Consider the following 16,178-nt stretch of genomic DNA (forward strand, 5'->3'; position numbering starts at 1 on the left):
TATATATATATATATATATATATATATATATATATATGTGTGTGTGTGTGTGTGTGTGTATAGAATTTAAAAAAATGTAACATTTAACATAGATATAACATACATATTCATAGACTTGTAATTTGGCTTTGCTATACGCAACGCATAACTTAAATTCATTTAAACCGACTCTGTGCTGTCAGTAAAGGGTTAAACTTTTGACGTACAGAGTCATGTGACAAAACAACATGGCGGCAATCACAGCAGAGTTTGTCTTTGGGAGAAACACTAACAAAACTACATCTAGTAAGAAACTCAATTAAGTTTTTTACATTGAAACTGAAGTGAAAAGTTTAGTCTCTAGTTTCATCTGATATGCCATTTTTTAAATTTGAAAGATTTATTGCGAAACGCCATGCTGATGAACACAATGTACACTAATGTGTACTTCAGCGCCTTTTTCCTTAGAAATCCTATATTTACTGTGCATTCAATGGGTTCAACCAAAAGCTCAAATGTCGCTATCAGCGGCTTTATATGGAGTTAGGATGAAAATAAGGTGCATTTCAAACTGTTCTGAGACCAGTGCAGACAGACAGCACACTGGAGGCTAAGTCATTCACTAAATAGGGAAGGAAGTATACTATAGCTTTCTATGCAGCTAAGCACATTCACTCCTAAAATCCGACCAAATGTTCAGTTTCAGGCTGCAGATGATGTTTGGACCTCTCAATATGTTTGGCAGACATGGGACAATGGTAATCAGTACATAGATTCAGAATTTATAATGTATAATTTTATTTTAACATGGTTGGCATTGATTGGATGATGCTGGCCATTGCTTTGAATCAGAATAAAATTAAGCTAATTTCTGATGTAATGTCTGTAACGTCTCAAAAACATGAATAACCAACACTCATGGAAACATAATAAACAATTTGATTTTAAAAAATCAGACTTTCTACAGCTTGGTATTATTTAACATTTCACAACTTAGTCTCACTGTCCACATATGTGGACATCAATTTTTAGGAAAACTATTTCCTCTAGATTTTTTTTTGGCATGTTTTTAGGTGCTACTTGTTACAAATCATAAAGAGAAATGGAAAATGCACACAGCAGTCATGCTCGGGTCTCAAAAGTTTACAGAAAAGTAATTGCTCTCTACTCAACAAGCCACATGATTTGAGGTATTATTCCTGTTCGTATTCAAACCACAATTTAGCCAGTCATCCAAAATTTAGAACAAACTCCAAACCCTAAATATGAGCAATAATGAAAGTTATGCTTGCCTAGGCAAGTTTACAACATGTTCATTTTGTAAGGCTTACCATGTTTATCTGCAGCACCTCCCTCATAGATGGACGACACCACAATCTTTCCCAGAGGGGAATCTATCCCTCCCTCAATTGCCAGATCAAGCTTTCCTTCCTACAGAATATCAAATACATCAGATTGCGGTTTTCTCCAATTCAAATTTTTTATAAGACATTCATCACACATTTGTTCCTTTAAATTTTTACATTACCTTCTTAATTCTTAAAAGTCGCACGTCTTTCCCAGCCATCTGCTCAGCCGTGAACTGTTAACACAGACAAACACATAATTTGAGCACAGGTGCCAAAAAGATTCCACAGAGGACCACTGTGGTAGTGTCAGATCTGAGTTATAGAAACTACAAATGGTAAAAGGTAAGAGAAAACTGATGATACGGACCAATAACTGTTATGTTATTGTGATCATTTACAACCATGCCTATGTTAAACAAAGGCCAAATCATTTTAAAACGAGTTTTATTTATACAGTGTGTGAAACTGTGCAGCATATAATTTATGCTTATGATAAAAATAAGCACAAGGGTTACAGTACCATGGAATATGGATCAAATTCATCCACATATTTCTGAAATCCCTGCAAAACAAATTTGAAAATTGAAGATGATGTTAATAGTTTGCCAAAAGGTGAGGTAGAAATCAGATGTCTTATGTCGGGCTAAAACAACCCCACCCCCCAAAAAAGGAATAAACACAATACATCTAATTGACACATCTAATGCAATCAATGCCAGTTTCTTCTTACTCACTATTCAAGGAATAGCCAGGTCGGTGTTTAAAAAACATGCCTCATTAGTCTGACATGACCTCTAAATCAATCTTTAAAGAGCATCTTATCAATAAAGGTGCACTCAGTATTTTTTCCTCATTATAAAGTGTTGCACCTAAAGAAAGTAAAATGAATTTTCCTATTACACAGTAACCCTTATATAATTGGACATTTTCGTTCTTGGAAAAAATGTATTATGGCTGCGAGAAGTGAATTTCTACAATGGAATCAGAAACCAAAAACTGTTGCTTTAGCATGGTGCTCTATCCACACCAACAGGTGTCAGTATACAGCCCTAAACTACTGCTGTATCAGCCAGCGCAACAGAAACAAAATATTACTGAGTGCACTTCTAACCAAAAATCTGTTATTTCACTATTAACATTTTAAAAATAGTGAACATGGTTAATGCACAGCAAATTTGGGCTGAGATTTGTTTTAAATACAGACATTTAACCCTTTAAGCTCTTACGGTGTTTTTAAAGATTTCCTATTTCAGCGTCATACCCAAAATTAAAGGCTTATAAATCGACAAAAAATAAATACAAAATAAAACAGGAGGGTCAAGTGTTTGGTATCATTAAAAAAAAAAAAAAAAAAAAAAAAAACTAAGAATTTTTTTTAATGATATATACTATAAAACATTCTAAGACTCAGACTAAATCTCAGACTAAGAAAAACATTTAGCCAAATATGAATATTTTTCTTATTTGACAAGATTACAGAATCTCTTGCTGTAAATAAGGTGGCTCCGAATAACTGCTTTTGTTTTGTTCCCAGTCAGGTCAATTGTAATTTGTGTTGATACGACAAAGCAATCAAAAGTTATAACATTACAAAAATAATGTATCAGTGTCCAAAAATGTCTCCATGTGTCAAAAAGCCTCTCCAAACAAATAACAATGACTAAAGGTATGCAAAGCATGGAGACATGATTTTAGTAATGAGATTTCACAGAATGAGTGCCTTTTGACTCATAGTCTGCATCGAGTTTGTGTCATTTACTTGGCTCCATCTCCTGGTGGCCATATGTTACACTGTGCTTTGTGTGGATTATCTAATTATCTTCACATCCAATTACCTTTTGTGTGGGCTCATTTGAAAGATAATCACCACCTCTAAATAATGGTATGTGATATTTTATGTTCCATTTATTTCTCATGAAATTATAAGCGAAAACGAGGCATATAAGCAACACCAAAATAACTGTCAAAGACATATACTTCGCTATTACTCGATATATTTTGTCTGTGAGTAAAACAAATCAAAAACTTTTTTATCAGTTTAATGTTTTTACTGATTGCAATAATACTATGTACAGTGCAATTTTTTTATATAAATGATCAAAACGGAACACTTCTGATTTGTCTGCAAAATTCAAAGCACTTGTTCAGTTTTGGTAATAATGTCTGCATGCATTGGAAAGTAGAGCTTCTAAGCTTTCAAACAATACTTATTTTTTGCTGGTCAAGGCTGTAGTTATTAATATTTTGACGATTGTTTTTTCTTTCTTTCTTGCGGGCCCATCTGAGCTTAAAGGGTTAAACACTAAAATATGTTAAAAGCACAATTGTAGAATCTCATATATCTCATATATAACATCATAGCAAATGTCAATAAATGGAATGTATAACCATAATATAAGAACCAGTATACAATGCTGCATAACATAGTATTACTATATAGTGTGGTACATGTAGAAATGGTGAGAATGAATTTGTTTTGTTGGATCATTGGTAGCTTTCTAGTTAGATGGTGTCAAAAGACATTCATCAAATTCAGTCCTATTTTAATTTGCAATGATAATTAAGGTTTATATAACTAAAACATCTATACTATCACACTTAAAACCACTGGCTTTCAATCAAGACAAAAAATAATCAATCGAGGCTTCACATTATGAACAAACAAAACAGAAACACAGACTGTACACGCTCTTCCTCATACAAAATGAACATGCGCACACGCGCGCACACACACACACACCCTTATATTATATATCTTCAGTTTGAACCTTCTGTTTGTACAGTGCATATCAGATCTACTCAAGGGCTCTTTTCAAAGCAAGCAAAATAGTTGGGAATAACAGCGTGTGACTGAGCACTAAGGCAGGATTTTGTTGTATTGCAAAATAAAATTCCATAAAAGTTCATCCATAAGCCCTGTTCAATGTCATCTAAAGATTAATCTGAATGTAAATATAACCTGTCTTGCCAGAAAAATGGCTCTTTAAAATATTTGATTGTGAATCACAATCAGATCTTTTAAAGAGCCATTTACAACATACAGTGTAGATGTTAAACACGCTAGAAGTGGATACAGTACACTACAAGCATAAAATGTATTCTGTACTGCTGATTTGGGATCAGTTTCCACAACAAAAATTCAGACTTTAAAGGGGTCATATCATTCATTTATAATTTATATTTTTCTGGCATCATGATCATGTGCAAGTGACAATTTTTTGCAGCTTAGTTTCAGTAAATGCTCTTTTCGGACTGGAAATGATGCTTTGAATTCTAAAAGTTACAGTATGTTTACATAGCACACGCGGTATCTCAAAAGATCAAGGAAAAATTGATTGCACATGATATGACCCCTTTAATTATTGTCAAAGAAAACAAATAAAACTACTTTTAAATCAGCTCAGATGGATACATTTTACCAATATCCCCCAGGGAAATATTGTAAGAGAAGTAATATACACTTCACAAGCAGAATGTATACATTCAAAGAGAAAGAGACGTCATTTAGGGACTGAGTCTCAAGAGATGGGGGTGAAAAGCAAAGCAATGACAGTTACTTGTTTCTTGCCCGATCTGAAGGACGTGTTGTACGTGACCATCCGTTTGAGCATCTCTGGGGGCTGAAACACACAATCATGACTGACTCTTGAAAGCACCACACAATAACACACACAACCTGCTTGTACCATATAATTTTATGCCATAAAAGGTTTCCTCAACATTGCAAATGGGTCAATTAACTATCTATACATTCAGGTGTCCCGTGAGCTTTACAAATAGACTCATTGCTTGACCGCATTTTTTCAGAGGGAATTATGTTCAATATATGCTATTGATATGTGTGGTTATTGAGTAATAGATTATTTGAGAGAAAAGCCATCTGGTTCTTCAGATGAGAGTGAACAAATGAGACCATAGCACATAGCACATTCATGTCCATAGCACAATGATGCAGGATGAGTTGCATGCCTTAAAAATGTAGGGTTAGTGATTTGTTCAAACCACAACCCCTAAATATGAGCACTAGTAATTGTACTTGGTAATAGTGCCTTAGCAAGCACCACTAACAATAATAAATAAAGACTGAAGAGACACCTCAAAGCACCAAGGTCTTGTCTTCTCTTGCCCTTCTTGTTCCTGAAATAGCCACCAAATTGGTAAGCACCCATTCATTTAATTAAGGAGGCACAAGGACAGGGCAAAGCGATTGGCTTCCTCTGTGATCTGATAGAGCCAGACTGGTTGTCTGGTGGAGGGCCCAACAACTAAGTTTTTCAGGCTCATCAATCAAATGCATTTTTATTCTAGAAGTCTCATGTAAGTATGTACAAAGAGGGAAAATGCACCTCTCTTTTCCACTTCTTCAATCTCTCCCTATCTTTTTTCCTCACAAGGAAACTTTCATTCTAAGGAGCCTGCATTCTTAATCAGTACAATCAGGAAAAAAAACAAAACAACAACAACAGGTCCACCTGTTCCCTCTTGAGTCTCAAAAACTCAAATTATAATCAGTATGTCAAGCGCCAATTGGCACAACAATCAAACCAATGAGCAATTAAGAGGCCTTAAGGTCCAGGAGCTTATACATTAATCAGCATGACGTGTACACATGCATGCATAGTTTGTGTCTTACCATGGTCTCAGAGCGAAGTGTGGGTCTGTGAGTGGTCTGAGTCTGTAGCATGACAGGTTTAGACATGACAGGGTTGACCTGTCGCCGCTGGTTTGGAGGGCTGGGGGCTATTTGCTATGCAGAGGTCAGCAGTAAGAGACATTCACTTAAGGTCAGAGTATGATATACCTTCGTCATTACGTGATCCAAACCATACAACATGAAAAATACAAGGAACCTTTTATATAACACAAATTCAGCAAAAGAACTTGATTCTCTACAGCTATACTGTAAACCCTATCTGACTGATAGAGAAATGTTAACTCAAAAATAAAACTTCTACTGAAATTCTATCATTATTTAATCTACATTAGAGTGTATCATTGTATGACTTTCTTCCATGAAACACAAAAGGGGGACCAATTACGTTTGATTTAATTGACAAGAAATCTGGCGTGGCTTGTATAGAGCACAAAAGTGCCTGCCCACATTTTCAGCCGCCTGGGTTCCGGAAGTATTTTCCCCATTCATTTCGTCCACATATACTTTTAATAAAACCCTTCATAAAAGAGTTGTGAGCCATGAACCAAACCAACCAGATCCAAGGAGAATCACAACAACACAAACTTTGTTTTGAGGCAAAAAAGTATTTGAAAATTGGACATAAGGGCAAAAGTACAAGGCTGTGTACTTACCGTCTTTCATAAGGGCTCAAACTACAATCCCATGAAGCATTGCGAATGATGTCGTTGAATAACAAATTATGGGAATATATAAAACTATTGATTTTAGGTTGTTGATTATAAGTATAGAAACAATATATTTAACGTTTATTGCAAAGTATCACGATATGTACAAATACAGTATATAAGTAGGTTAAGGGTGAAGGGAAACCAACTCGATTACATCATTAACAGTGCATCATGGGAGCGTGGTCGCTCCGAGGCACATTTCGGCCATTTCGTTGGATGCGGTTCTATGATTGGTGGATTTTTCTCTGCTGTGCCATGGGTAATGTAGTTGTTTACCATGAATTCCGCTATCAAACACAATTTCAAAACAATTAAGTTGAGATAACACAGACGGATGGCTTCAATGGAAGCATATACCATCGATAAACAACCTCGTAGCTCATGGTAGGTCTGTCTTTAAAGGTTTTTAAAGGTGTTTTTTAAAGGATTTTTACTTCCGGAACCAGACTGTTGTGCTCTATTGAGGTGCTATATGAGATTTCAAAGCTACATCAAAGTCTAGCTATTCTGTGTTGCTTTCTGTACTGGTGTTTCAAGATGGAAAGAAAGTCATGTTTGGAACGTCATGAATGTGAGTAAGTGATGCCAGTATTTTCATTTTTGGATTAACAATTCCATTAAATTCTGATTTGTGTAAAGACGTACAAGATACAAAAGCTAATTGTTTTAAGAATACTGTGCTGTTTATGGCATGCAAAAAAATTTCTAGTAATAATAATTATTATTTTCTAATATGGCGTCTTAAATTTCATAACCTACAAAATAAATCCTATGTGTAATATAGGTATGCATACTTATGACACTGTGAAAAGAGATACAGTTTCAGGGGGAGAAAAAAAAACAACATACATATAGGATTTGTGCCAGCTACATTCAATACGAAATGCACTTCCTGTGGCATGTTGTTACATGCAGTGTGAGAAAATGGAGTAGGCTCTCCAAAAATGTGTGGAGAGCTGCTGCAAGGATAAGACATTTGCTCTGCAAAGAGCTGCCAGTTTGCATTAATCTAAAACTACATCTGTTACTCAAGCATAGCAAGTCTGATTTCCTCTAAAACTGATAAGGAAGGCCCAGTGCAGCATGTTTCGTTTACAAACTGAGGACTCACCAGTGGATTATTAGAGGTTGATATCCTGCTAGCATGAGATGTGTTTCTCATCACCTGTGCCACAAGGATAAAGTTAGCAATGGTCTAGCCACAGTAGAAATCACTGGCAAAATCACAAGACGCTATATTTTCAAATAAGTTGCTAACCTAAATGACCTTCTTCAATCTGAGGTTAAAGGGACAGTTCATCCAAGAATTACAATTGTCATCATTTAGTCACCCTCTTCCATGGAACACAAAAGGCAGAAAGGTAGCAGCCTAGAACCTCTGTCATCATTCACTTTCACTGTGTGGAAAAAAGATGCAGCCAGTCTCTACCATTCTGCCTAAGATCTCCTTTTGTGTTTGACAGATGAAGAAAAATCATACAGGTTGGAACAACATTAGAGTGGGTAAATGATGACAGAATTAAAATTTTTGGGTTAACTATCCCTTTAATAATCGCAAACTAATCTGGACAACAACATACTCAATGCATGCTTACAAATTATCCTAAGTTCAGTCATGAAACATGCCCTTTGACATGTAATCTGTTGAGCCAGCCAGCTCCCATAGTGCAGCTGATGGGTCTGTTGACATGTAATACGTAAACCAATCAACTTTTGTACTATCTCTTTGAACATTTAAATTGAACATATAAATTGCCTCAGTTGTTTGTAGGTAAGTGTGTTCACTGCAGCGCGCTGAGATTTTACTCTGAAAACCTCCTCCTCCCCAGCACCACTTGTCTAGATCTGCTTCAAAGGGATTATATGTATGTCTAATTGTGCAGCAGCACCGTGGTCTTACATACTCAACACAGCATGTATGTGTATATTCTAGCAGGAGCAAGTCTTTGTACTTGCTCTGCAGCAGCATTAGCAGAAGCGTTAACAGATTTAGTCTGCCATGACCAAATCTACACCAACTGTCATTTCCACTATAACACCGTAAATTTATTCCAAGAGATGTCATGACTGAACTTACATTATATTATAATCTCTCTCACTTATAAACACACTAGCTATGCTAACCATCAAGTCGCGGCCAATCTTCGGGCTGGGTGGGCGTGAGAGATCACTGGTGCTGGTGGGGTGGAAGCCCCCTCTCTGCCGGTAACCATTCTCCCCAAACCTACTTCCTTGTTCTAATAGGCTTGGAGAGTGGGGATAATTTGAGGACCCTCCATGGTAATTGTCCTTCATGTGTTGGGGTGGTGGAGGTGGTGGGGGAGGAGGTGGAGGTGGTGGGGGAGGGGGGGGAGGGGGCGGAGGGTGAGATGAAAATGGAGCCCTAGAGAAGAACATTGGGGCAGCAGGGGATGGCTGTGCACGACCTATTAAGGATGAAGGTACCCTAGAGGCTGGTGGAGAAGGTGGGCTTTGAGGGGGTGGTCTAGTGGGTTGTTTTGGGTGTAGTGTTCTTGGAGATGGAGGGCGGTGGTTGGATGTGTAGTGGAGGCGGGGTGAGGGTGGAGGGAGTGGTAAAGGAGGCGGGGCCTGGTTGGATGTGGGTGAAGATGGGGCTAGTCTTTTCAAAGGCTGCCTCAGACTCTGGTCCACCTCATCTAAGTTGATGTCATCCAGGTCAGTGGTGGCCAGTGTTATGCCACCGGGGAACTTCCAGTTGGTGGGGCTGGTCGATGCAGGGGAACGGGTTGGAGACATCTGGAGATACACTTTAATTGCTTAAAACTCTGAACCAACCAACTCACTCAATCTGGAATAGAAGCAAAGATCAACACACAACAGTGCTTTTCCACCATCAGGCCAAACAGTTCAGAGCATGGTGAGTAACGGTTCCAGTAGCATTTCCACTTGAGGATGGTTTGGCATGGTACAATTACAAATCGTTCCCAAACAAGATTTCTCAGCAGGTTAGCTAGCCATACTTAGAACAGAGAACCATACTGGGCTAACTGTTTTAGTGACATGGCGATGGCACGATTCCGCAACAATTACCGCTCAGCTTGATGGTGGAAAAGCACCTTTTGATAACATCAACACAATGCAGGATTCCTTGAGTGGAACTTGGTGTTTACCTCCGGAGACTCATTTTCCACTGAGGAGATCTGCTCTAGTCTGGTTTGACAGAGCCTCTCCACCCAATGCTGCACCTTCTCTGACTCTTCTAGATCTTCTCTCTCTGTCTCTGACACCTATATGAATTAGTAAAGCCACACCTTGACATGGAAGCTATTAAAAACCAATGGGAGCCTGTTGGAGCAACTTTGCACAACTGCAGCTGCCATTGGAAAGGGGACAACAGTATAGTTATGCTCTTCAATATCCACAAATGGGAACATTAGGCCAATCAAGTTTAATGAATGTTACAGTCCCAGGGAGACTGAAGCTATTACACAAATAACCCACAATCTGAGTTAGGAAACCCAACTGTAACCTCTTTGGAAGACATGGTACCTCTTGCAGAAGTCTGCTGATTTTCATCTGTTTCTCACGCTCATGAATCTCTTCCTTTTCCTTTGCAAGCTTCAACTCAAACTCCATCTCTTTTTTATTCTTTTTCTCTGCTGGGAGAGTGTCAGTCTTGGATGCCTTCTTCTTCTTTTTTGTCTCTTTTCCTTTCTAAACAATCCAAAGTGATGGTTTGAGAACAAGTGGTGGAATTTACACCCATGCCAAACCAACAACCATGCTTAAACCTAAGAAATTTCTCCAAGAAGAACGACATATCACATAGTAGTTCCATCACACCAAAACAGCACAACATGCTTGTAGCACACAATGTACCTTTTTGAGTGTAGGCAACTTCCCTTCGTAACGGTAGAACCAACCGAATGCTATGAGAGCAAAAGTGATAACATAAGTCTTACATGAACACAAAACTGTGATGTGGTGCCAATTCTGTTGATTCATCTATCAAAAAGCTACCAGGAAATGATCCAACCAAACAAAATGACAAGAAGGATGGTCTTAATGCAGTTACACATACTGCATGAAGTGTCTTGAGAAAGGGTCTTGAGAAAGTTTGTCAGAGGAAGTCTTTGTCAGTGCATATCTGTGATGACATAATCTGGATTTTTTTTTTTTTCTTACCTCTTCTTCTTCTTCATCTGAGTGTTCACTGGCCTCATCGGCTGATGGAGCCAGGAAGTGACAGACACGGCACACCAGAAAAGCAAAGAGATAGAGAAACAACGAACACAAAAAAAGAGATGATGCATTCTCAAAATAAATGCACATCTGTTCATGCAGAGGAGAAAGTAGAAACATCCTGGCTATGTGCAAAATGGTTAAGTTTTTTAGACTTGGTAACGGTTGTTTTATAATCTTTAAAGAATGGACACTTTTCACAGACTGTGATATGCATTATGCCGTAATTTAGTTTTTTTTTAATGATTTAATTTATATTTATTTCACTACACTTTATTTTGTTTAAATACTTTATTTTTATTACCCTGGCACTTTTTAAATAAATTTAATATTTTTCATTAACAAATTAATAATAATAAAAAAATGCTAGTCAGCATAGCTGTGCAACTAGTCAACACTGTGATAGTAAGGGGCCATTCACACCCAAAACATTTTTGTGTCCTTCTGCACTGTTTTTAAAATGTTTTTCCATGTGAAACAACTGACAGATTTTTTTGACCATTGTGCCACATCTGGCTGTTTTTTCAGCATCTTCAGCATTTTTTAGATGCTGTAACAATTAAAAAAAAAAACTTCAACTTTTATAAATGCATCACAAGATGTCAGAATGTTCCATTAATTGTGCTGCATCATCATGTTTCTTTCTTCCGACTGCCATAATCCCTCTCTCTTTTGTACCTCTTTTGAAGTCGCGGAAACATAATAGTGTATTTTTTCTTATGCTGTTATAACAAATGGGACCACAAAAATAATATTTGCTGTGGTTTCTCATTTACTCCTATATGCCAGAGGCAAAGTTTACCCTTCTATATACTGTACCTCAGTGTTCTAAACACAGAAATGTGAAAAGGGTCCATTGTGTAGCTCTATTGAGAGCATTGAAAGTTCATGTACTGAAGAGGTTTTATGTGCGTTTCGTGAACTTACTGGAGTTTTTGGGTTTAGGTGAAGGTGCGAGGCGTGCGGGTGGTGTAGGGGAGGGAGATGGAGAGGGGGAGGGGGAAGGAGTTTTGGATTTTTCCTTGGAGCCCCAATCTTCTTCCCACTCTTTGTGGTGCTTCCTCTCTGCAGCTTCAATTCTGCATTGACAATACACACATACAGGCTGTGAAACATTTATAACATAGACAGTCATCTATTCTGCGAGGCTTGCATAATAATATCAGAGTACATATTTATTTAGCCATAGCAACGCATACCAGTATCATGTTCAGTGTGGACAGACATCGATTTGAGTCTTTGCTTATTGTCGCTTATTGCTTATTCATTGCTTCTTATTAGGACAAGGTGTTAAATGCTTCATTTGACCAATTTCTTTCCCACAATGAGATATTTATTATCAACAGACCTTAGTCAGGGTAAAAAGCATATTTCATTTGACGAGAATGGCTTTGAGGAATTAAAATAGTTTCATCTGATGAAACATTGCAAATGCTTTATGACTTTCAACAAAGAAAAAGAAAACATGGTTTGTGAATATTAGACATGACCTAAGATGTTAAACTGTCCTTCCATCCCTCTACTAAGGTCTATTTACTCAGGAGACATTTTTGCTTTTGCTTGGTGAACAGCATTTTAAGATGATGAGAACCTCTCCATTTCTTTACGATAGCGTTCTTCTTCTTCTGCAGCCTTCTGTGATATCTCCATATTCCTCCTGCAAAATATTGTACATGTGAAACAATAAAATTAAAAACACTTCATGCAGACTGTTTCGAGATTGCAATTATGTGGATACAATTTTTCAGTTGTTAAGCTTATGTAAATTCATTTTTGCTGTTAATATACTTGTACTGAAGACAGAAAGAAACAGATGGCAGATTAATTTATCATACATATGGTTATTCAAATGAATTACGAAATAAATAAAATATTTATTCCAAGACATATCTCATGAAGGCTCTGTGGTTATATAACACTTTCTTTCAGAAGTCATTAAGATACACAGATCAAACATTCATGTACATTCAAATATGAATATTATATTTGATATAACATATCGAAGCATAATATATAATACTATGTTTAATGACATGAGTAGCCTTTTTTTTGCCTTATGTTTTATTAGCCTTATGTTTGGTAATGTCATTGATAAAAAGGTGTTTCAAAGTATTAGCAGATATTTACTTCATAAATTGAATTTATTGGTATAGTATTACCACAAAGGAATAATATCCAGAATGTTTCAAATGTTATAGTTCCAGAATATATCCAAATTGCTTTCAGAATTGCTTTCAGAGTGCTGAATCACTTAAATGTGTGTTTTTCTGTTGTTTAGCGATTGTTTTGGAGGATCTTAGATGTTTTTGTGCATTGCTATGTCTATTTTGTGTAGTGTTGGGTTGTATGTGTTTTCTTTACTAACTGTCGCTCTTTCTCCTGTTGCTCTTTGATGATTTTGTTGGACTCTAAAGCAGCTCTCTTCTGATGCATTAACTCCTGTCTATCCAGCTCACGTCGAGATTCAAGTGCAAGCTGTTCCTCATCCGTCATAAAAAATTCCCTTCCCTGAGACAGACAAATCAGCACTATTAAGCAAATGTACATACAACCACCCACATATAATCCGTTATAGAGTATACTGTACATCTATGTTATGAAACACATAAAATTAGCATAATTTATCATACATTTACCATCTAAAGTCTAGTTTTTGTATTCAGTTAGCATCACCAAAAAGAACTGCAAAATAATGACAGTTAAAAAATAATTCGCCAAAAAATATTGAGTTTTAAGGCACAATATAAACAACACATATCCACAGTTTACTACCCTTGTTTATTGCTGTCAATTAGAAAAGCTTTATTTATTTTATAGGGCTCTATATGTTCCTGTAGAAACCTCAGACATGAGTTATATGCTTGTTGGCCTGACAAGGTTATAAATTTCCCTCCCTGTCCTCAAATTAAGACTGAGCAAATGGCTTTCTTTGACACACATCCCCTATGAGAGAGATAAAAGCCTTGTGGTGAGTTTTTGAGATGTTCTAATGGCAGAGATGTGCAAAGTGTGCTCTCAGGAAACGTACAGCTCCGGTGAGAACAGTGATGGTCAGACTCCTGCTGCTCTTTAACACTCGCACTGCCTGTGAACAAACACAATAGGTTAACATTGAAATATGTGCATCATATTTATTAGTCTGGCATTTTCAGCTAAATGATGCTCACATCTTGATGGCTTAAGTTGGTGAATTCCACCCCATTGACTTCCACAATCTGGTCGCCAACCTACAGTACAAGCCGAAGACACACACATTAGTGTATTACTACAAATTATTAGACAGTACATTCTTTACTTTAGTTCAGAGGAAATTAAGAAAGTGGGTTATACAATTTGAGGTATGAAATGTTGGTCACCTGTAAGCCCACTTCTGCTGAAAGTGACCCTGGCTTCACGTTGCTCACATAGATGCCTGGTTTCTGTGTTGGTCCACTTGATATGCTACAAAACAGAGGTTAATTAAAATAAAAATTTAGGATCTTTGATGTAAATCTTTTTTTGCCACTATATGTTTTATATAACTTGTTAAGTCTTTTATTAATCTTTAAATAAATCTTTAAACAAACATGTTATGGATTAAACTATGTGTCAGCCTGAATATATTAACATCAGCAAGGACACCAACATTTGCTCCAATGTAAATAAATTAGTGCTGTCAGTTGATAAAAAATGTTTTGTAGTTAATTGCGATTACCAGTAATTGCAGATTTTGAAAGTGCTGAAATTTGACTCTAAATATATTTCTTTTCCCATTAAAATGCATTTATTTCCCTCTTAGGAAAGAAAACAAAACAATATGTAACAATATAATGCTTTATGAACATTTTCCAAACAAAGCCTTCCACAGTATAAAGATAGAAATGCACTAAAATAGCACCAATACAAGTAACATTAAACGTTTCCCAAAGTCTAAGTGGGAGTTTGACAAATGGAAAGAACTAGTCCCCACATAGGTTGCATATTCATTGAAATGGGCATTAAATCCCTCAACTCTCATCACCAACAATATTAATCATCCAGCAGATTGTGGCTATCAGCTTTGTTACAGCAATTTTGAAGCCATGTTCATGATTCGTGTCAGGGCATCAACGCCAGTGTCAAGCGTCACTTTGAACTCCACATGAAAAGCGCTTGCAGACAAAAACGTCTCATTCTGTGTTTTGTTTATAGTTAAGAATTACCATGCTTCTGTGGTAATTAAAATGTGCCTTACATAGGCTTGATTTGTACAACAAATAGTGTTAAGAGCTCCGATCCCCATCATTTGATTACTGCCCCAGCTGTTGTATGTGTTTGTGGTGTGTGTGTCAGTGTCATGACTCCGGGTGGACACATCACAAAGGTTCCGCCCTTACAACCAGTGTTTATGGTGGTTTATGCTGTGCTAATGATAAATGCGTTAATCGCGATTAAGAATAATTAACGCTTTAAACTTTTTTAATTAACCACATGCATTAGCGCGTACATTTTGACAGCTCTAAAATAAATATTAATAACTAAACACTAATTAATTTGCATACTGATTCAGGTCATAATAAAGGTGATAGTAAATAAAGAGTTCACAGCATAATAGTGAGTGTGTTATGAGACATTATAAGAAGTCTGTTCTCTTCTTCCTCAGGTGTGTAATTGCTATCAAATGACAATTTTCTTTTCTACTGACCGTGATATTTGTTTGCCTCAATTCTGATCCTGATTACACAGTCTCCACAATTACAGTGTAATTTAACAATTTCTTTGAAAAATGAAGTCAGATAAAAATACTTTGCAATGTCACTCTTCATTTCAGCCCAAGTAAGAAAAACATCCATTCAGTTTTTGAGAATATTTGGTCAAAAACCACACCATTCATGGCAATCTTTCATTCATTCCTATGGGAAGTTCTGCAAAGCCTGTCAGAGTGAGCAACGATAACCAAGGGGGGCTGAGCTTAGTGAAGGGTCAATTGTGGTGTAAGACTACAGACCATAGTAACCACAGGCAAAACAATGGATTCCTCATCATTAATTTGTTTGGATCAATGCAGCTATAGCTTCTTAAAAACAAACTATGGTACAGTAATTGTGGTGGGGAAATTGTGGCTTTAAGTATCTACAACTACAATTGCTATAGTTGTCATCAAATTAAGTTCCTTATAGATTGTTTAGAATGAATCTATAACAATGCAATAGTTACTATAGCTAGTGTTAATGTAGTAAAACCATGATAATACTTTTATATATATTATATATACTATTTTTATTGTATAATGTGTATTCTATATTGTGTATATGTGTATTCTAT

General features: G+C 36.6%; 2 protein-coding genes across 4 annotated transcripts in view; both read right to left on the reverse strand.

Annotated features, from left to right (window-relative positions):
- LOC127436189 (harmonin-like) overlaps positions 1–16,178 on the reverse strand; it is a 37,766-nt gene that overhangs the window by 5,304 nt on the left and 16,284 nt on the right. For all 3 annotated transcript variants that reach the window (XM_051690194.1, XM_051690195.1, XM_051690193.1), the window contains exons 9-18: positions 14,252–14,336; positions 14,063–14,122; positions 13,924–13,980; positions 13,261–13,403; positions 12,487–12,552; positions 11,823–11,974; positions 10,839–10,879; positions 1,849–1,890; positions 1,508–1,561; positions 1,311–1,410 (exon numbers count right to left, since the gene is read on the reverse strand). In XM_051690194.1, coding sequence (XP_051546154.1) covers positions 1,311–1,410; positions 1,508–1,561; positions 1,849–1,890; positions 10,839–10,879; positions 11,823–11,974; positions 12,487–12,552; positions 13,261–13,403; positions 13,924–13,980; positions 14,063–14,122; positions 14,252–14,336 — 800 coding nt within the window. The remainder of the gene's footprint in view (positions 1–1,310; positions 1,411–1,507; positions 1,562–1,848; positions 1,891–10,838; positions 10,880–11,822; positions 11,975–12,486; positions 12,553–13,260; positions 13,404–13,923; positions 13,981–14,062; positions 14,123–14,251; positions 14,337–16,178) is intronic.
- Positions 9,458–10,792, reverse strand: LOC127436206 (harmonin-like). The gene is made up of 3 exons (XM_051690225.1): positions 10,533–10,792; positions 10,203–10,367; positions 9,458–9,940 (listed from the first exon to the last, which is right to left on the reverse strand). Exons 1-3 carry the CDS (start codon positions 10,656–10,658, stop codon positions 9,782–9,784), a joined length of 450 nt encoding a protein of 149 aa, XP_051546185.1. The 5' UTR covers positions 10,659–10,792; the 3' UTR covers positions 9,458–9,781.

Source organism: Myxocyprinus asiaticus, chromosome 46 (assembly GCF_019703515.2).
Source record: "Myxocyprinus asiaticus isolate MX2 ecotype Aquarium Trade chromosome 46, UBuf_Myxa_2, whole genome shotgun sequence".
Lineage (NCBI taxonomy): Eukaryota > Metazoa > Chordata > Actinopteri > Cypriniformes > Catostomidae > Myxocyprinus > Myxocyprinus asiaticus.